Below are 22,535 nucleotides of genomic sequence, written 5' to 3'. Positions count from 1 at the left end.
TTGAAAATGAAAATTTATTCCTAACTGGATGAGAATACCTTTGAAAATGTGGAAATTATCAAGCATAAAAATAATCAAAAGAAACCGGAAAAAAAATAATCAGATGTGTGCGTGAGGTATGGATTTCACATACCCACAAGTTCATACTCACTGAAACTCCCGGAGGGCCCTGTGGTCCAATTTCCCCAGGATATCCTTGAATACCCTGGGAACCCTGTATATTAAAAAAGAAAAAGGAATAAATGCCATGGCAAGATTATGAACAACTCACAATGCTAAATTCAATGAACTGAATAACAAACAGAGGAGCAGCATTGTCTTTGGATTTCCTTTTCATGTCTCAGGATAATATAGAAGTATAATTCCTCCTCACTGCATCATTGGTTGGTATATGATTTGAAACATGAAAATATGTTTCTACTCTAAAACTAAATTACTCAAATGGGAGTGTAAGTCCTATTTAATGCAACTATGGACATTCTCATATCCACATAATCCTATTGTTAACCCTATTAAGCCTTTAATTTCTAGGATATTGTATGCAATAAATTCTATACTTTAAAACTTGGAGAACTAAAAACATTTATTTTTAATTTAATGCAATGTCCTCCATTTATTGTAAGGTTTAAAAGAAATGTCTACGCTGTTTTCTTCTATTAATCTATGTTTTGTAAATATGGATCATAGTGTCTTGTACTAATGCTTCCCTAGAAGTTGAGCCAGAGTAATTTTTTCAGTCTTACCGCATGTGGCAGTTGTCTCTATTTCTAAAATACTTTTGTTTTTCTCTATCTCTTGTGTATCTGTTTCAAGACCGGGTGATCAGAGCTGAGTACAACATTCTGTGTGGAAGTATACCATTGACTGTCATGACAACATTTTTGTTGGTATTTTTTTCCAACACTTTTCTTTAAGTATCCTAATATTTTCTTTGCTTTATGTCATCTCCTGCCCACTGACGAAGATGTCTTTATTAAATTGCTCCCACTGATACCCAGATGTTTTTCCTGAGTGGGAAACCAGTAATGTATATAAGCTGAACAAATTATTACTTCCGAAGTACATTAGCATGTATTCATGAAAAATAATTTCCATAGCTATCTGCACATCTATCTGGCTTGACTGCACCACTTTAACATATACTAGAATTTTCACTCATTTCAGTTACTTTAAATAACTATATATGATCGCTCATGTTGTCTGCCACCTGACTTTCCCATCCCACTTTTCTAACACATGATGGAGACTACTGGTTCTGACGACAAAACTAATTACTACTGACTTCATGTACTCTAAGTGTTGAAAAGTCAGAAGAAACCTTTTGTATATATTATATTAACCAGATTATATAAAGTTAATAATATTTAGAGACACAGAGTTATTTTCCGGTTTAGAAATTAATGATACATATTTGTAAAATTTTATACAGACATACACATATACATAAAAAAATATATATCACCGTTTGAATTCTGAATTACCTGAAGTCCAGGCATTCCAGGCAATCCAGGGTCACCTTTTGCACCATAGTCTTGGTTATAGCCATCTACAGGGCACCCCTGGACAATTAAAAAAAAAAGCACAATAAGGTTATGCTGTAGAACACTTCACTGGAGCTTAGACTTCAAGTCTTCTAATGCAGTATGTGGGGGAAAAAAAGCAGAATCAGAATTCCATAATAATGGCAACTGCCCACTATGGATAGTTCTACCTTTAAAAAAGGGTTTATTAAATAGAATGTACCGTTTTCAGGCATATCACTCCAAAATGTTAGAAGTAGTTTTCATTTCAGACATATATACTTCTCTCATCCACAGTCCCGACCTTCTTAAATTTGTTTTTTTTTTTTATTTTTTTCTTTTAAAATACTCTCTAGTGCATCTGTAGATTTCCATACAAATTTGTAAGCTGTTTTGGAAAGGGGCTTAGTTCTTTGTTTGTTTTGAAAGGGATAAACTTATGACATGCAGTAACAGTAGTTAAAGGAAAAAGAAATACTGTGTTGTACTCCAGGGTGAACGTGACTAGTACAGACCAGGCACCAGAGTTTGTGGATCCTTCTTCTGGAAAGTAAACCTTCTATTTCCCGTGGATGAAGACATCAAGAACTCTTTTCCAGCAGCAAATATACACACAGAATTTTGATTACCAATGAATAGTTCACATAATATGCTGTAAATAACTGACCTTTTCTCCTTTGATGCCAGGGATACCCTAGGGAGAAAAACAATAATTATATTACAGAAGCAGAAAGACAAGAGAGACAATGGTGAAAGGAGACATTCACAATATTCTCTAAGTGCAATGATCTCCGTGTATAGCCACATACAGGTTTGCTGTGCCAGACTTCAATTTCAGAAGAAAGGGCATATTGTCAAAAAATAGCCCAGTCTCACAGTCACAATTTTACAAGTGAATGCAGAACAGTTTTGAAGCCTGATCTTTAAAAAAAAAAAAATCAGGAGAGCTGGTAGAGTATTAAAGATCACGTTTAGAAAGTATCAGATTTGAAGCCAATGAAACTTGACAGGCAGCATTCTTTTTTCCATTTGCTGTTTAGAAGCTTTTTTAATATATATTTCTACAGAGAAAAAACAAATCCTAGGGTTAAAGCAATGGAGCCATAATCAGAAGATCTGGCTTTGATTCCTGGTTCTGTTATTGACTTAATTAGGCCATATACTCAAAGATATTTAGGCATTAACTGAAACTGGAATCTATTAAATACATATTGGACACCTTTTGAAAGTTGAGTGGTAAATCTTCATGAATATCTCTTGAGACTGCAGTTTCAAATACCCAGCTTGAGACACTAAAGAGCTAACAGCAGTTGATGAATTTGCATGCATTCATTGCCTAAGAAGTCAAGGCCCAACATGCAACAGATTAGATATCACTTTCAACCTTTGTTTCTTTTCCCCACAGTTTTTATATTAATAAAATAGGATAACTATATTTTTCAACCCATAAGTAAGCACTGTTAAGACCAGTTAATTTGAGGCTTTACGCTCTTCCAGTGAATGGCGGTATCTGGTAGAAATGCACACAATCATGAACTTCACAGACACCTACTGGAACACCTGGAGTACCTCTTCTACCTGGAGGACCTGGAAAACCTCGATCGCCCTGGAAGTAGTAAGGGTGACTGTTAATGAATATTACTATTTGGATACTGATTTTAATAGACGTGATCACAAAAGATATTTTTACATTATCATGCTAAAATTATAAGTTGCATTATCACTAGATTTGCTAAGTGGGTCACAGCCCGACTACGCGTGTCTTGATCTCTTGCCCATTGACCAGGCTTTACTGGCCGTGTCAAACTACTGTTTCACCAGAAAAGTATGATTCTCTGTAAAGGGCATTCTTCTGACTTCCACCTTCAGAACGCTGAGAGCCATCAGCAAAGCAAAACAAGTAAACAGCCTGCAACATTACATTACGCCTTTTCTATTAATTCCTTTCAGGATGCATGAATTATCAACCGCAAGCTAGATACTGGTGAGGTAAAATTAATTAACTATCATCTCTTTTATAATCTCTTTCAATAGAAAGACTGGTTGGGCTAAACTGATTAGATCTTCTGAACTTCTAATGAAAGAATTTTTATCTGTCAAAACAGCAAGTATCAGGTTATTCTTAACTTTTTGACAAAGGCCACTAACATGTATTACTAAATTATCTATCTTACACACAAAAGTAGCACTTTTTCTCCCTCTGGCTATTGTCATGATTGAATATTGTCCTAGTCAATAAAGTCATAAACCAAAACAAATCAAAATTGTTGTATATTGGGGGAAAAATTAGGAATACTTTTTGGCCATTCCTAAGCATAGCCAAACACAATCCTCACACTCATAACATGCAGCTTGATTTCTACCTTTGTGCCATTGCATCCTGGAACACCCGGGCGCCCAGGAGGACCAACAGTTCCCGGCTCACCCTACGAACAAGTGCAAAGTTGACATAAGCTTTGTTTTTGCACATTCATATTCCCCTATAGCAACACTGAAACAGTTTATGTTGGAGCAGAGTTTCACAAAGACTTGACAGATTACGTGTTCTTTAACTATTACAACGAATAAGAACAGCTGATGCTAAGATCGTTATCTCTAGGTTAATTGATAGAGACGATGCTGATGTTGACAGCAGAGTGAGCATGTTTGGTTGAGGACATTTGCATACTGAAGACTGTGTTAAGAGAGAAATTGGTTAAATCAGATTTGCTTTTACTTACTGGAAGCCCGGGGGGACCTGAAAATCCAGGTATTCCTGGGACTCCCTAATGATATAAAAACAGGAGGAATATTACGAATATTAGGGAAAAGCTCATGATGCGATTTTTTTTATTCTATTTGTGAGAATGAATTTGAGAATGATTCTACCAAAAGATTGTTGTTTAATTACTTTATCTTTCTTAACCTGACTTCCTCTGAATGTGTAACAAGTATAATGGTAGCCTATGGACTATTAAACATAGATAAGACCCCCCCGCTCAAACAACCCCCTCCCAACATCCCTTTATGGAATTCTAGTTTGACTCATTCACAGCACTCACCAATACTAAATACATACAGCATGAACCTTGTCTATAACGTGTAGCAAAAAAAGGCATAAGTTCTAAAAACTAGAGAGTCGTAAGTTTTAAAAAATACATTAAAATCATATATAATGTATTGTTTCTATTTTTCACAAATTATTGAATCAAGTTAGCATTTAACATGACAGTAATACATACAGGTTTGTTTAAAACAGAAATACTTACTCGTATACCTTTAGATCCAGGTAACCCTATAAGCCCTGGAGAACCCTAAACCACAAATGAAAAACAACTTATTTCAATATAATTGATATACTGCACATATACCAATATAACATGCACCAATTTTTAATACTAGTACCAACACATGCACATAAAATTATATAAATAAAGACATGATTTGTCCACTATAGACACTAAAACAAACGTTTAAGACTACTTGCACAAATCCTGGCCTCTTGCTCTTCCTTTCAGTGTTTACAGGGGATATATATCTCATCACAGGTCAAAAAATAAAAATCAGGGTATGTTGAGAAAGCAGCTGCTATGAACCTGTTCAAACTGTGAGACCTGGAAGTGCTTCTCTGGGAGGAAACAGCCACAAGCCTCACTGGTACTCAGGAGAGCTTCTGAGCTCCCAGGCAGGGTTGATGTTCACATAGTGATCAGGTATTTGCATACACCAGCCACTCTCCCCTGCAGCGTTTGCATGGAAAGGAAATCCAGAGGCTGAAAGGGAGCTAAACAGGATGGGAGAGCTGCAGGAAGACAGTGAAGCATGCCACAGCACAGTCCGGACAGAACCTAGCTAGAATTGTTTCAAGAAACTTACAGCTTTACTGATAATAAGGAGCAACTTTTATTTTACCCAGAAAGGAAATGGGGAACTGAACAGAACTGCACAGCTCCTAAAATCCTGGGTGGCACTCATTTTAATATAATGCATAGGCCTTGGAATAGGAAAAGCTACTTGGAATACACCATGATATACAATACTCAGGCTAACAGAGATACCCKTGCTGTTTAAATTATCCTTATTTCTTGCCATTTTTTCAGAAGTTGTTATCACTTATTGAAGGGGAAACGCTCTATTAAATGCTTCACAATGAGTTTAAATAAATGGCTCATCAACATATGTGAGCTCCAATGCAAATATCAGTGCCACAAAGTATTTTTTTTTTTTAAAAAGGAAATAGGATAGACTATTGCAACAACACCCAAAAGAGAATTATAAACAACATTTATTTAAAGGTGTGGATAAGGGCTGGGAGGGCTGGGGGCCACATTATGCAGGCCCGAGACATGATGTGATTGTGGCAGTTCCTTTGGTCTTTCTTCCTGATTTATACTGTGGCTGCGTTCAGGCCATACTTACACACAAATAATCTATTCATCAAAGAGTCAATTTATTGATGACAACAGGAGTGATGTTCCTCAAGACAAATATAAATAAAATGATTTTTAATGAGTAATATACTTGCTCTTTCTATTCTTTCAGGCCTCTGTTTTAGGGATTGGGGAAAGAAAGCCAAAGCTACTCTCCCCATACTCTCCCCATACTGCAGGCAACTGTGACACTTGATATTACCTAAACAGAGCAAGATCTCTCTTAAAATTCATCTATTCATTCAATTTTTCTTAAATCTATTTTGTTTCATTATTTGTCTCAGCAGTAGCTTGTTTCCTCTATTTCCAGCAACTGATGTCAGAGTGCACTGTTAAGACAAAATTGCAGTTATGATGCTATAAATCATTTAGAGCCACGTGCATTCCCTCTGGCAGGTCGGTCCAGATGCTTTAGCACTGGCCACCAGATAACTGACAAAAAAAACCCACGTTCATATCAGCTACTCAGTCAAATATGAACACTGAAGCTGGTGACCACACACACCACACCTCACCAAATGGGAGACTGAAAAAAGGTTTCATTTTTCGACAGAATTTTTAACTCTGTCACAACTCTCTTTCACAGATGAACACAAATGTAGTCTCTCTTTCTCTCTCACGTGCACACACACGGATGGGAACCTACTTTAGGTCCTTGTGGCCCTGGGGGCCCTTCCGGGCCAGGAAAGCCTCTAAGACCAGGTGGACCAGGAATGCCAGGAAAGCCTTTTTCGCCCTGTAAACGTTAAGAGAACGTAGTCCTTAAAACACCCTTGAACTCTCCTTGTAATTACTTATTTCTAAGGTTTTCATTATTTTTTGTACCTCTTAACATATATTTGTCTACTACCAGATTACATTATCCTTGACCATACTGACCTGTTCTTGTGGTCCTGTCTATGTGCTGTCTAGGCCAGGTGGTACCACTGAATGTAAGATGGTAGTAAGTGTGGGTGAAGATACCAGCAGATGTCAGTACTCAAGTTTTTGTAGAGTACAGAAGTTAACTGGCAGCATAGAAAGTTTATTATGCAGCTGATATACATTCCTTGTTAATGTTTCTACAATGTGCTTAGCCCATATGAACAACACAAACCTGAAACCATCCTGGCACTCCCAATCTGTAGTTGGCAAATTTAATGGCTGCTTCTGTACAGAAGGGTCAGTTCCAAACCATCAATACACCTCTTTATGCAAACCATGTAAAGAAACAGTAGGAGTCAAATACAACAAAACTGTTCATATGGAATAAAAAGCCATTTTCTTTAAGAGGCAACTTTTTTTATTCTAAGTCTCAGAGATGAAGCCACCCAACCCCTTTTTATGTTTTTTTTAAGGTCAAGTTCAAATAACCAAACCATGCAGAGGAAACACAGAAGATTAAAGCTACAGTTACTGGGGTAGTTTTTTAGTTAAATATAATGAAGATGCAAGTCTTATCCTTGTGAAAATACAGTGCTTCAAGCTTAGAAACTCACAGAAAAAAGTTTCAGCTCTACAGATAGCAGCAATTCAGTGTGCTGAATTTTACATCAGTGAAGAGTTGCCTGTTCAAGACCTTTTACAGCACAGCAGGACACATGACAGAGAGGATGGGGTTATCAGTTCTCTCAGATCCAATTTTCCTATGGCTTTATCAGAGGGGAGTTGTTACACAAAAAATTATGTGAAATGCTGCTGTGTAGAAATTCTAGTATCTCATTTTTAGATGTACAAGAGAGAGGATTCAAAGGAAGCCTTGGGGAAGTGAAAATACCTTGGCTTGCTCCTTCACTAGTTCTATCCCCTCAAAATCCCCCAAACCGACCAAATTTAAAATAGCTTCTGAATTTCAAAAAAAAAAAAATTAAAATATATAAGCATAGAAGATAATCCCGGAGTACCTGAACACAACTGAAAGATGAGGAGTGCATTATGAAGTACCTGTGAGCTCTGAATTATAAAATGGTATAGCTTTTTACAACAAATAGTTTAGTTATTTCATCTAGGACAGTGCAAGAAAGGCAAAAAAAAAAAAAAAAAGCTATACCAAGATTTGCCACTGGAGGGGGTGAGGGACTAATGCACAGAAAAATGAATCAAGCCCTTACTTGATCTTCCTCTACCGAGCCTGCTGCCCCCTCATAGCAGCAGTGAGAGTGTTCTCCATCTACAGAGCAGCAGTCTGCTCTTCCCAACACCTTCTCACATCTCCATACAGCACAAGCAATTTTATCCTCGCTTTCTTACTGACAGATCAGCTAAGGTCTTGGACAATTTCTTAAGATTCTACAGTTATTAAAACATACTGATTAATTTAATTGCCCTGATTTGCCAAAGCTACCTGAAAACCTTCACCAGGGTAAACAATGACTAACTATTACCTATTAAGTGCTCAGCTGATTTAACATGCAACTGATGAAGATAAGTTGCTGGTGTTCATTTTTATTAATATTTCRCTTTTAGTGGGCAGCTTAAGTTATTTTTTCTAATTTTTCAATTGGTCCCAATTTATACTGGTTAGATCAAAGTCAGGTTAGACAAACTAAGAACATGAAAAATACACAAAGATTTTATTAATGACATGAGTATTCTCCTTTCCCACTTATGAAAATATGTTTTAATAATGAACGTGTAATTTACTTTCAGATAACTCTTCTCCACCACTGAAATTGAGCTTCTAAAGGCAAGACTGGTAGTGCAATATGACATACTTTCTTGGCAGTAAAAGTACAGGAGGAAGATACAAGTAATTCTCTACCAGCCAGATGTATGGATCAGTGAGACTAATAGCAACTCTAAGCTTATACAGACATCCTAGGGTTGCACAGCTGGAACCTATTTTTAAGGTTTAGTATGCCAATCATTGTGTTCAGAATTAGCCTGAATTACAGCCATGATTTCTTTAATAATGTCCCCTTCATTTTTGCATCAGTTGTTTTCCAACTACAAGCAAGAGTTTGAAAGAATTTTTGGCATTTGTGTAATTCAGATTTGTTTAAAAGCCACACAGAAGTTCTGCCAAGCTACTATTGGCAACAGGCAGAGCTACAGCTCTGTTACTTTTGACTTGACACTGTTCCCTAACTGCTGGCAAGGTGTTTCTGAATAGGGCCCAGAAACTCATCTCGTCTTGGTTTGCAGGAGACTTATCTGTTTAATACTAGCACGCGTAGCTTCCCTTCAGGATCCAGAAAAGGTTGGGAGCTGTGCAAGATCCAAAGATGGAGACAGGGAGGCTCTGAACATGACTCTGTTGATGACGATATGAAATTTGTAATAGGAAAGCTGCTGCCAGGGTACTGTTGTCTGTGGGCATTTGTTAAGAGTTTGTAAAAGGGACCTAGTGCTTCAGACAGTTCTTCTGCTGATATTTGAATACCATGCAACACCTTAAACATGAACTAATGCATTTTTTAATTAAAAAAGTATGTAAAGGTCTTCTTAGTTAAACAGTGCATCTAGAGTTATTTTAACAGATATTTTGTAAGGTAATGTATTCCTCTTACAATTCTCCACAGACTCTGTTGACAGAACACCATCACAAAATAAACCCACTCACTGTGTGTGTAAGTTCAACTAATATAGTAACAATTTGCTGGTATAAACTAATCTTAAGAAGGGAAAAATGTATTTCCTCTTACCTTATTACCTTTCATGCTATCACAAAAGCAGGGACTTTTACCTTTGCATACACAGTTCTGAAAAAGAAAAAGATAGAAAATTTATAAGAAAATTATTCTTTTCATTGTGTTCTTTGGTGAAGGACAAATTAGATCTCAGAGGTTTTATTAAGATGTCTGGAGTTTAAAGCCCTTCCTGGAGGGCAGCATCTGTGCAGCATCCCAACCTCTGTTTGGCTCTGTGACCTCAGTTGCCAAAATATGGCACACTTATTTGGAAGCAACAAGAATTTGGGAAAATTCAATAACTAAGTATAAAAAGATACAGTTTTTATTGTTCACACTCAAGTTAAGTGGAAAAAAAAACCCAAGGAAATTCAGCATGTAAATGGACAGCCAGCATGACTCTAAATTAGCTAGCACCTGTACTACGAAGTTTTAGTAGTGTGGAACTCAGCAGCGCTGCAAAACACGCCTGAGATCCTGGGTGAACATGAGAATACTTAACCCCTCTATGCCCTCTTCCTGCTACAGCTCTCATGTGCTCTAGCCCAGTTCCGCTAGCATAACTCTGCAAAGGATATTTCCACACTCATGTAGACATGTCCTATGTCACTGGAATGGAGGAGAAAAACAATAATCCTTTATTAACATAAATATTATATATACTAAAATATCATTAAGATTATCAAAGTTATGTATTTCACACAAATGTGGAAAAAATGTATTTATTGTCCTTCTTTGTATACTTAAACTCTTTCCTTCATTTTTGAAGCTTTTGCTGAATGATTTCTTCAATTGTACCACTCTAGAAAGAAGATTATTTTTCAGATCATCCCCTCATTTTAGTACCTATAAGTCTATCACTATGACTTATACTGTGGTACAGCTCCATTGAATAAGGGGCCAAATATCATATATTGGTTATAAAGAATTTTTTGAGTTGCATAAAATTCAGATAAGAAAGAAGAACTGTATTTTTGCTTACAAGATTACAGCCTTTAAGATGGTATGATATGAAATATCTATTTAGATCTTGAAGACAGAATTAATTAACCCCTACAGCTGGTCATAATACAACAGCAGCACTGTTCCAAATTTATAACTTTTCCAGTGGTGTTCTCAAAGAACAGAAGACAAAATGAGAGAGGAAAAAGTGTTCTCCATGACATTTTAAAAGGATAATGTCAGTGTTATTACATTTGAATCTTCCTATAGCAGTATGTTCAGGTAAAACATTTTACAGAACTGGAAAACATCTTTCAGACAGTCCTTTTCTTCCCACAAGCTAGAATGAATTTCATCTATCTTCATCATTCAAAAATGAGGTGTCCGGTCTCAGGAAACTGCCTTCATCTCCTGTACAGCTGATCTTGTCTGTCTCTTTCCGTTGACTATGGAAGAAAACTCAACATCTACCTGGGAACAATTCCTCCCATCTCTTTTAGGTCCCTCTTTCAGAAAGGTACCCAAGGTACCTTTCCAGGTACCTGCTGCAGGTACCTGCTGTTCTCTTTTGACTAGGCAACTACTGTCAGTAGCTGCTGCTCTTGTAGGTGGCTGAAGTTAGGTGAGATGAATTCATGCAGGGGGGATTCTGCAAGAGAACAGCTATTGAAATATTCATTTGCAAAATAAAACAACGTGGAATCAGCTGGCCATGAAAAATCCTCCAAGAATTTATGATGTCTGTATGGGTTCCTCTAGACAGATTAATAGGTGATTGTTTGATGTTTCTAGCTAGACTTCCAAAGAGTTACAAACATTAAATACTTAATTTCTTGGCATATATAAAGCTTCTTTCTTCCCCCTGATCTGACAGCTACAATTTAAGTAAAGTGGCACTGCATCTGGAATCTGGAAAACTAAGTTGACATGTAAAACAGAAGCCATGTGACTATGTTACCTTCACTATTATTCTTATCAATGTAACTAAATCAGCAGAGACACAAGAACAAACAGTAGCTCAGAACTAACAACAAGCAGTATCCTGATTTCTTCTCTGTGATGCCTATTAGTTTGACACTGGGTAACCTAACCCTATAGCTCAACTGGGCAGGTCTGCATAGGGGTCCACAGTCACAGACAGAACTTCTGTTCCTTTGGGCAAACAACTGCCTTTACAATCACGGAGAGCGTGACTTGCACCTATTGCAATTCTTTTTTCATAATTCTCAAACTTGTACTACTGTAAGTTCATTTTTATCAGAGCAGTTACTCTTAGATTATATTTGCGTTATTGAGAGATTGAAACTTATTACTAATCACTAGGCAAGAAGTCTGTGTACAGAGTAAACCAAAATACATATAGAAAAGTAGCTGTAGTAGTAGGGGATAGTAGTAGGTGATTATGCTTATTAATACAAGCAGTCTCCTACGCTTTATGGTGCAACTGTTGTCTATCAGATATTTTTTATACAGACTATTTCCCTTCCACAGCATGAAAGTTGTACTTTTTTGCAAAACCTACATAGTGGTGTATTTAACAGATGGCAACCTCAGTTCAACCTAAGCAAATGGTAGTATTTTAGAAGTAATCCAGGCCTGCTGAACAGAATATAGCTAATTACTCCCTCAAACCAGCATTACTTTTGTTTATCAAGTCACACTGGTATGACTAGAAGAAAAGGTTTTATTCAGAAATATATTTGCTGATTGTAGATGAGACTGCCAAAGTTCATTGAAGGTAAGTAAAAATGAAAACTACAAATTCTTGTCAAGCCCCCTTCTAGAGGAAAGGGGCACCAGACACGACTGAGTCCAGGAAAGATGTTGTTTACAGAGGAAAAAATCCTTAGAGTATTCCAGATTCTCTGAATTTATTCAGTGTAACTGAGAGCAGATTCTGGCTGACATTTGAGAGCTTTCCTGATAAATACCCACAGCTGGCTTCCAATCTTTCTAATACTGGTTATTTACCATTATAATTCTATAGACCTTCATGGAGCTGCACCTTACTTTTCCCCTGAAAGTGAAGTCAGAAGCAGATTCTTTACAGTATTTGCATGCCAAGCATAATTTTCAGCACACAGAGAAATCACCAAGAGAAATCACTCTTAAATATTTCAGTCATAATAGGTATAATCTGATATGTACAGATCCAGAAGAAACTTGGTTTTTTAATTTATAATCACAGATTATCTGATGTGAAGTTAAATGCATGAACATATAGAAATTTATGGTGCTATATAATTAATCAATGTTGTTAAACTATTTGAAGAAAAAGAACCTTTGCTCTTCAAGAAGTCATAATGCTTAGAACTTGTTTAGTTTGCTGTTAGTTTCAGATCAATTCAGGTGTGTTTGTGTTTGCATATAAGTTGAAACTAAGCTGAAAAGACCAGAGATGATTTTACATTACACAGTTAATTAGACAACACTAAATGTTTTGGCATATGATTTTTACATAAGATTAGATTACTGCTTCTGTAAAGGAGCTTTGAACCAAAAAGTCATTGTTCACTTATACTACTGATGTTGTCTGGATGTTTCCACATCCTTGCAAGATGGCTGAAGCTCCTTGATCAAAGGTTCACCATAAAACAATAGTATATTGCTAGGTCATAGGATAAGGAAGTTTAATAATAATTACCAACAGTTTATTCAAAATCCTCAAAATAACATCTACTTAAGTAGATGCCACAGCACAGCCATAGGTTTACTTTGTTTTTCAGTTCTGTGACTTTTGTAATAATCACCTACATTTAATTTAAAATATTTAAATACTGTAGATGGAACTAGATTTTTGATTTAAAACACTGAGGCCAAAGAACAAAGCCAGATACTCAACTGAATCATGAATCAAATGAAGTGACCAACGAACCAAAAACCCTCTCCAAACTCTGCTATTTTGGAGTAATTTATAGAGGAGATCCTTTCAAAAGTCAAGTGTTTTGGGTGACACTAGTAGTTTTTTATGTATATGTCGTGACAGTTATAAACGCTACCCCCTCCTTGCAGTGGTTCCTGCTTTGTTCAGTGGGCCACTCCACAGCTGGGGCCTTCTGTAAACTCACCTACAACACTGAATTGCACATCCCACACTGTGGTGTTGGACTCTGTGAGGCTCTGACCTCTTCCTGCTCCCAATCCAGAGACTAATCTAAGCATCTGCTTTAAAAGTGCTGCTTGAGTCTTCTCCTAGGCTGAATCCTTCAAAGAAATGACAAAGACAGACAGAAAAAAGAACATACTACAGACTACGCTGTCACTTGCACGGAGCTTCATGTAGATTCAGCATGGCACTACTGCTCCTAACATTGCAGCTGTGGCAACTTAAATTGGAGTATCACAGAGAATCTCACGTAGTTCAATGTATATTGGCAATACAGCTAATTATATGAAGGATGTCAGAGAAAGTATTTAGGGATGTTGTTATTAAACCTGAATATGTCAAAGGATAGCAGGTGTTAATGCAAGGAAAAAATAAGCAATGATAGGCATTTCTATCAGTAACTTGGACTGAGTTCTGACGCTCACATCTGTTGGGCAATACAGGGATACAGAGAGTGGTTTAAAGGCAGAGGAAGAGGGAGAACAGGCAAAATGAGACAGAGACAGTAACGAGCCAGTACTCCTTCACTGATCTCTTTTTGGAATGACACGTATGATGACAAAGTAGTCAGAATACGTTTGCTTTTCCAGATCTGGAGAAGATCAGAATAGGTCAGCTATAATTAAAAAACATATACATTTATATTGAAAATACTGCACCTAGGACAGCCAGCCAGCAAGGGATGTTCCTGCAAGATCAACCACCATCTTTAAATATGTTTCACATGAAGCCTATGTAGTTACCAGGAGCTGTGTTTCAGTGCCATGTGGTATTACCACCGCCAAGACGACAGTGGAGGAGTAATAAAGACACTCAGAGGAAAGCTTAGATGAATTTAAATGTATTTTTTTAGAATACAGTAATCTGGTTGAAGTGGGGCTCAAATTTACAATTTTGGTCTGATTGGTCTTTAATTTCATGGGTGAACTCCACTGATTCCAGAGATAAATTCTGGTTAACATAAATCAAAATTACTGTGCAAAATGGGGAATTTTAAAATGAATTAAGAGCAGGACAAGTGATATCCATTAATTACAATGGCCGGTGGGAACAGTCCAGGAGTCTTCTCTCAAGTGCATGCTAAAGCCATCACTTTCTTGCCTAAGTGATTCTCATGGCTGATCAGGCTCATTATTAAAAATCTAAGGCTGATTTTTTATTTAAACTTGATTTTTATTAGCATATCACCTATCCTCTCATTAGGTCTTTATCTTCTAGGGTCGCTAAAGTAAAACTGCATCAAAAAATGAAATTAGAGGTGTTAGACAAAATCTATTTTTCTGTGATACTTTTTCTTTTCCACCATTCTGCCCAAGAATGGTATTTTGAGCAGCCTACAGTTATGCAGGTCTTCACAATGGTCCTTTCTAAGTAGAAGTATAAGCTCATTTCCAGTTTTCTGTAATTTCTCTAAAATTCCAATATTTATTAAAAATTAAATATCAGTAAGCCAATTCCTTTAAGAGTCTTAATTATAAATTTTCAGGGCTGCTGATGCACTGAGATTTCTAAATTCTTCTTGGCTGTCTCAGTGCAATGCAATCACTTTACACATTCCAGCTGTGTCTATAAACCACAACTGAGCACAACAAATAACATTACTCAAATAATTGATGTTGATATATCCCTTAAAACTACAAAAGGGCCCATTTCTCTAACATTCTCTACAGTATGTTTTCTATTACATCTAATAAAAGTGGATGCAAAACATTGTGGTACAGCTAATTACAGTAAGTGGAAAACTTTGCTTTAGCATTTACCTACACTACAGACTTGTRCTGGGATAGATATGCTGCACAGGAATGTGAAAAGCTGCAGTTTCTGAAGGACATTATGGTGCTAGCTAAAGCCTTTAGCTTGGACACAATTATGTTTTTGACAATTTATCCTAACCTGCTCAGAGTATCTGAGAGCAGAACGTACAGAAAAGAGTTCCTACTAAGGAAAAAGCTATATAAGGAAAAATTTTTCTCAGTCTAAGGTGCAATTGTGTTAGAATAGATAGACTAGCAAAGTTAGTGATACTATCTAGACATTAGTAGGTATGTGACCTTGGCAGCATATTCCTCACATTGCACAACTGTAAATCACCATAGAGCATACAAGTTACTGGAAAATCAAGTCCCCTCACTCCAAAACATTGCTATCAAAACAAAATACCAGTCTCACAATTACAATCTGTATACTAGAAGTTTTTCATGCATTCTAAGCATCAAACATGAATTCATCAAAATTTTCAAAGACCACTATGAACTTTATGTTTTTTTAGTGATCGCTGGACCAGTACAACAAAACCAAATTATTAAACCTTCAATAAATATAGACAACATTGAGCACAAATAGGAGATGATGAGATGAAGGAAAATATGTCAGTTCCCAAACCCTGAAACATTGTGTAGTCACTTGTGAATTGGAAGGAAGCCAGACATTCCTACGTTAGACAACTCCTATTAACAACAACGCATGCAATCAGAATTTGTATCACTTTCCCAACAGTTGAACATCTAGCACTTGACAAAAATTATTTCATTCTAACCTTCAATTAAAAAGAAATACAGCTGCAACTTTAACAGCTCAGTCTATAATGTCTTATATAGGGAGAGCTGATCTCAAAGGACATGGCAGAAGACAACTGTAATGCTACAGACAACACTGCAGTTGTTGAATAAACTCCATTAAACACTTGTAATGGGAAACTATTGAATCAATAGCCCTCCTTGGCGACATGGGCCCTGTATTATTGGATATGCGCTGCTTTCAACATGAGGTGCAAAAGAGAAGTCCTAAGCATTCATGATCATAGGAAAAAACCTTCATAATATTTCACAAAAGGAGAATTTTGTGCCTAGCTTAAAAATAAGCAATGTCAGTATACAACATGTGTCTATCACTGTATATGATAAGAAATTCTTTACTTTCTATCCTTAATTTTAGACTGTCAGAAGTTCTTTTGGAAGGTAGTTATTCTTTCATCTGTCTAATAAAAGGATATATTTGTAATGGTGTTTGTCAACTAACTCAAAACCAATGGTGAATGACTGTTATGGATAAATGAGAGAAACTGCTCCAGATGAACATTTAGACAACTTTCTATTGATGTCAAATGAACACGTCTATGAAAATCCTTTCTAACTTCAGAAACTTAAACAGTTTTGAAAACCTACTCTTAGTTTTTAAAGTAAAAAAAGTATTCAGTAAGAATTTTGTATAACTATTCTGTAAAGTTAGCCAGATCTCTTTATTATAACCATTGCCTTTTATTGCAAGAAACAAAACAAGAACAAAAAAATTTTAGTAAGAGAAAGTAAAATAGAAGGAAGCAAAGTTTTCATACAACTTCTGGTATCTCTTACCTGTGTTTAAATGAGGTATATCATGTTCCTGAAAAAACATACAGAACAGCCTGCAAAGTTTTTATTTGATCATACTTACTGAATACTGCATCCTTTGTATGGGATTTCTAAGGAACTACTGTAGCATAGCTGCTTATACCATTCTTATGTAAGTATACCATTCTGCCACCTTGCTCATACTTCCACGCACAACTTCCACAGTGCCAACTGTATTCTTGTCCAGGCAGATTCAGCACAATTAATCATATGGAACTTCTCTCTTCTCCTCCCCAATTCACTGAGTTAGGGAGCGGGGGAATGGTAGGGCTTGGAAATCTCCACTGTGCCTGCATATGATCATGATTACTTGAGGACAATATAGGTAAAACGTTATCATTTAGCAAAAACCACCTTGGTGTACACACTATCTCAAATTGTTGGTGAACTGTATAGTGATGTCCACTAAGGCTTGTGTTGTAGAAGCTGCCTAAAATTACTCAGTATCTATGTAACTAGACCTGGCATGTTGTGTATTTTTGGAAAACAGTCAGTTGAGACTCTCAATTGAATCTCTGTTGTTTCTTTGTGTTGCTTTTGTTCTATGAAGAGCAAAAGACAGAATTACTTCCTCTTTAAACAGAGAGAAAGATGGTTTTCTTTCTTCTGTTAGAACACAGGAAAGTTTTGATATTTATATTTATAATGACCAATATCTTACTCTACAAATAATCTCACTAGAGTGAAAGTCATTGTGATTAGGGCTATTAGAAACTGGATCAAACTGTTCATGGTATCTTCAGGCTGGAATCCAAAGGCGCTCCAATAAACGAGGCACTGCTGCAGGTTTCATCTCCTGACCTAGAACTCTGCTGGGAACACCACAAATAAATATTCTTCTTTTCCACAAGTGAAAAAGACCAGGCAATTCAGGCCACAGAATTTTGTTTTGTAGCAAACTCATAAAGGTGCTTAATTAGCTTATTCAGCTGCCATCATCCATGCTCTTGCTTGCTAACAGAGGGTCATCTTAAAAGAGTAAAGAATACATATAATCAGCTAGTGAATTTTTGCTAACCTACCACAGTATGGTTAGCATTACATCAAACAATTTGTATTTCTTCCCAACTGCTGAGTGTAGGAACAGTATTCACTATAATTGTTGTCCCTTGAGGCTCATATATTTGTATATTCATAAAATTCCTGATGTGCATCTTCTCTTAAGTGGTGCAAACAGGAATGAAAGCAACAGTAGCTTGTTCAGAGAAAGCTTATTGTGCATGCTTTGGTTTCTCCTTTTTTGAAAGGTTCTAAGATTTTACAAGTTACTTTCTTGCAATTTCCTCCAAAATAGTCTGTGGAAAAATGCAGCATAGAGCCCTAGTCAAAAAGCCTTCACTGAACCAGGCCAAGTGGAAGACTTGTAAACTTGTAGGACTTGTACCCTATCACAAAACTGCTAAGTTAAAAAGAGACAATCAAAATAAAGCTGAAAATATACTAAGTGTGGCAAAATGGAATTTTTTCAGTGTGTGCAAGAGAGACTGGGACTGTAAACAGTTAAGAAGAAAAAAGCCTTTTTGTATTTCACCTTCTTCCTAGGCTCCTGTAATCCATGCCAACAAACCGAGCCTTCTAGTATTACTTTGTTAGGCAGTAGGGTGAGAATGTGACAGTAAAACAGATGACCGGACATCTCATACTAGTTGCACTTAATAGCAAAGTATTTTGTTTCAAAGACATGTTATGATAAACCAGCTCCAGGTCTTGCAGAAGAGATTGCTAGGACAGATCTCGAAATAAAACGCTGCTGTATCTATATAAAATGCAGAGCAATGAAGAATGAACCAGTGTTTGCCTGCCTACTTTGATCATTTGAATACTATTTAATCAATAAAAAAACTTGGATCATATAGTTTTGCTTAAGCACGCATTTAACTTGCACATATGTTAGAAAAAAGCTACACATCAAGCATTACAAGTTCAATTTTCATAGGTGTTTTACTAAGATGGCCGTTCAAAAGGAGGTTCATCTTCCTGCAATTGTAAAATGCATCATACAGCTTGAACAGAATGCTTAATGTTTCTTGGTCAGCAGAACAGGCCTCTGGGTGTGGTATAAGATAGCAGCCCACCAGCGATTTTGATGCACTAGCATTCGGGCAACTCTGCTAATTCATGCCAACTGTAACTTGGCTTAGTAGGAAAAATACTGTTCTGCAACGCTCTGACATTGGCCTATTTCTCTATGGTGATGATGGCTGAATCACAGCTAATCATAGAGGCAATCAGGATAAGAAGAGGCTAATATAAATTGGGCCCAATTATTAGAGTAACACAGCCATTGACCTCAGAGCCAGGATCATATTAACCAAATCAAAGGGGGCACTTCAAAAATAACTTGCTTTTGTCTACCATGCTCAGTGAACTCTCTTTTGTATATTCAGGTGCACATCTTCCCTTCACAGCTGCCTTGTGTGACAAAGAACCTGGGCACATCCAAAGGCAGGCAGAGAAAGAGCATTCTCGCTTTGACGCTACTTTGTCCCTCCAACATTTTCTTTCCCAGTGAAACAAAGCAAGCCATCCTGCATCACATTCTTACCAGACTAGGAGATGCTCATGACTGAACTAGCACACTGCACTTTTTTCTTCCAGAACCCTATTTTAAGACCTATTTGTGTCAGCAGTATTATTTGCATATTATTAGGAAAAAAGCTATTGCATGAAGAAGGAAAGACTGGCTTATAAGTATTTGCATGTGAGCTTGTTTACTTTCAAGACACACTAAATCAGAAAAGAAGTGCATGGCTGGTATCACAGGACAGGATGCATGCAGGAGAATTAACTACATTATACATATGCATCAAGATAATAACAGCTCTAGCTGCCATTACATAAACAACCAGGAAGCAAATTCTTCTTTTATTTTTTTGGAGATGAAAAAAAATAGAAATGAGGAATGAGAACCRTCTTGTTCCCTGAGGAAACATTTTGACAATTCTTTTTTACTATTATTCTAAAGTATTCAAATGAACAGTGGAAAAATCCAAAGAATTACAACATCAGTATTTACAGTGAAGGAATACATCAAGCAAGCCGAAAAGCCTTTGACATGGGAAGATGCTACTTCTGCTGAGTTTTCAGATGATGTGATTAGAGCGTGCCAATGGCCAAGAATGCAGTTAATAACACTCCCTAGCAGGTGCCAGAAAGTTCAAGCTCCTCAGGGCAGGGCATATGTCTCCTTGCTACTCTGCAAAGGTCTGAAGGCCCAGATCTGCTACACAAAGGGCAGCAGGCACAAATTAGTGATTTTCTTTCTTGTCTTTGGGAATAAACTACTTATTGGGTTATTAAGAGACATGAAACATTTATCCCTGCTGTGCTGAAGCATTTTACAGTTTAGGCATACAGCAAAAATATTGCTTGCTGGTCAAATACCAGTTTACTTTAATAAGAAAGCATAGCATTATTTTAAAACATAAATAATGCCTATTTTTTTTAATGGACAGCCCAGTCAAGATTAGATGATTTACTCGTCAATGAATTCATGTCAGTTAACATTAACCAGAAATATTTAATTAGGGCTTTTGATAAAAGTTTTGGTTTAAAGTTCTTATTTCCTCCATCATCTGGAAAACTTCTTAGAAATAACTTTTTCTCTTGAAAATACCAGCTTTCTCATGCAAGAATAAAAATTATGGCATCTGAATCTTAAACTGCCCTCAGCTACCTGTTGCAAATCAAATTTAAAGTAATCTCAAACAACATATTTGAAATCCACTGAATTTTTAGAGCAGTACTGAATCAATACATTGTGTTCAAGCTTTGCCTCAACAGCAAAATTTCCATGGAAGACACTTCTGACTCTCCCATATCTTGTCTTTAAGACCTAAGCATAAACAAGGCTCTAGTAATGACAACATTACTCTAGATCTCAGAGCTTCATGATTTACCCTTAGCAGAAAGGCTGCCAATGAAGTAAGATGCAAGAGTCTGCAAGACTTGCAAATATTCTGGGATCCTCCTGAGGTTGCTAGAAAGTGCTGAAATAGAAGGAAAGTGCTTTACTGGGACATATTCAGTCTCTCTCTGGTCCATATACCCTCTTATCCTTTGCCTTGTAGATAAAAACCCAACACAGGGTGACAAAATCAAAGCTGCCATGCAGCACAGAAGCTGCATAGAAAGTGCAAGTGTGTGTGAATGTGTGCATGTGTAGGGGACAGCAGGAGTTGCTAGTATAAAGCCTGTGACTGAACAGCCATCCTGAAGCGTATATGATGCTCACCTTGTACGGGCAGAGAAGGCTACGGGAGGCTCCAGCAGAGGAAGAGAGAAATGGGATAAATTGCAAAGCGGGGGAGTCAGGACTTGAGTTTGTTCATCTCTTGCTTTCACGTAATGAACAGATCTACACAGAGCCTGCAATGACTTTGCAAAAAAAACAGTGTACTTGACTGAAATGGCAAATGGATCTGGTATCTCAGTTCCACATTAGAACTAAGAGGCATTTTAATTACTTTATAAATAAAACAATTAGATCTTTGTTAAATGACCAAACTTGACTACACGTTAGTTGCAGAGTGCCATGAAAGAAAACATGATCTGTGAGGTGCTTATTGTTTTTTAGACACTTTATCCAGAATGGGTTAAGAATGAAAGAGCTGCAACATTTTAATAGAAAATCTTTTTTTTTTTTTTTATTAACAGGTCTGCTTCTGATAACCTTTACAATGAGAACAGTATTTTGCTCTATTTTTGTGATGACAAAGTAGATGGTCAGAATTTCTACTTATAAAAGGAGAACTGCAAAATACTTTGAAAGGCAGTTAAGGATTTGGATGTAATCATGGCTATCTCCTAGGGCTTTACTCAAGTGTGCAAGGCGAAACGAATACTGGTAACTACAGTGAGAGAAGCAGATTTGGGGATTTAACGAAGCTGGCATTTTCCTGGGTTTAATGCCTGAGAGAAACACTGAGCGCTACACTGACTTGTCTACTCTCATCGTCGACTGCTCTGCTCCCCAGTGGTAACGGATAATCTGAGCAGTGAAACCAGAGGAGAAAGCAGCAGCAAAGGCTACCGTATAACCCAGGTGAATTCACGGACACCGAGAGATCACTGAACCAGGCAGAACGCGCTGTAAAACCAGCTCACAGCGGGGGCGGCGCAGGCGGCGGGTTCAGCCCGACGGGCGCTCACCGCCGGCCGGGCGCGGCCGTTACGCGAAGGGCGCGAAAAGCCGCCGTGAGCCGGCGAGCGGTGACGCAGCGCCCGTCCCACGCTGCCCGGCGGCCGCTGAGGTGCGACACGGCCGCCGGCTGAGCCGCGCGCGCCTGAGGTGGTTTAGTGCGCGCCCTGCACGGGGGAGCCGCTCCGCACGCGCGTGACGCCTTTTAGCTTAGCGTACACCTTGCCCGGGGCAGCTGCACCAGGCGCGCGCGGGGCGCTGTGTTTTAAACACCACGAAGCGCCGTTTTATGCTCCCAACTTGGCCACGCAGAGAGGGGCCGCGGCGGGAGGCCGAGCGGCCGGATCCCGCTCTGCCCCGGGCCCCGCCGCGCCGCCGGCCGTCCCCGCGAGAGCCGCGCCTCGCCCTCGCTCTCCGCAGA

The 22,535-nt window shown here is 37.7% G+C and overlaps 1 protein-coding gene across 1 annotated transcript in view; it reads right to left on the bottom strand.

Moving 5' to 3' along the window:
- COL4A3 (collagen type IV alpha 3 chain) overlaps positions 1 to 21,928 on the bottom strand; it is a 65,310-nt gene extending 43,382 nt beyond the window's left edge. Inside the window, exons 1-10 of the mRNA XM_026087022.1 lie at positions 21,923 to 21,928; positions 9,553 to 9,609; positions 6,576 to 6,665; positions 4,769 to 4,813; positions 4,241 to 4,285; positions 3,884 to 3,946; positions 3,073 to 3,126; positions 2,188 to 2,214; positions 1,482 to 1,559; positions 152 to 214 (exon numbers count right to left, since the gene is read on the bottom strand). Coding sequence (XP_025942807.1) covers positions 152 to 214; positions 1,482 to 1,559; positions 2,188 to 2,214; positions 3,073 to 3,126; positions 3,884 to 3,946; positions 4,241 to 4,285; positions 4,769 to 4,813; positions 6,576 to 6,665; positions 9,553 to 9,609; positions 21,923 to 21,928 — 528 coding nt within the window. The remainder of the gene's footprint in view (positions 1 to 151; positions 215 to 1,481; positions 1,560 to 2,187; positions 2,215 to 3,072; positions 3,127 to 3,883; positions 3,947 to 4,240; positions 4,286 to 4,768; positions 4,814 to 6,575; positions 6,666 to 9,552; positions 9,610 to 21,922) is intronic.
- Positions 21,929 to 22,535: the final 607 nt, after the last annotated feature.

Source organism: Apteryx rowi, unplaced genomic scaffold (genome assembly GCF_003343035.1).
Source record: "Apteryx rowi isolate R43461 unplaced genomic scaffold, aptRow1 scaffold_70, whole genome shotgun sequence".
NCBI classification, from domain to species: Eukaryota; Metazoa; Chordata; class Aves; order Apterygiformes; family Apterygidae; genus Apteryx; species Apteryx rowi.
Note: the sequence above shows the minus strand (reverse complement) of the source record. Positions and strands in the feature narration are given on the sequence as shown.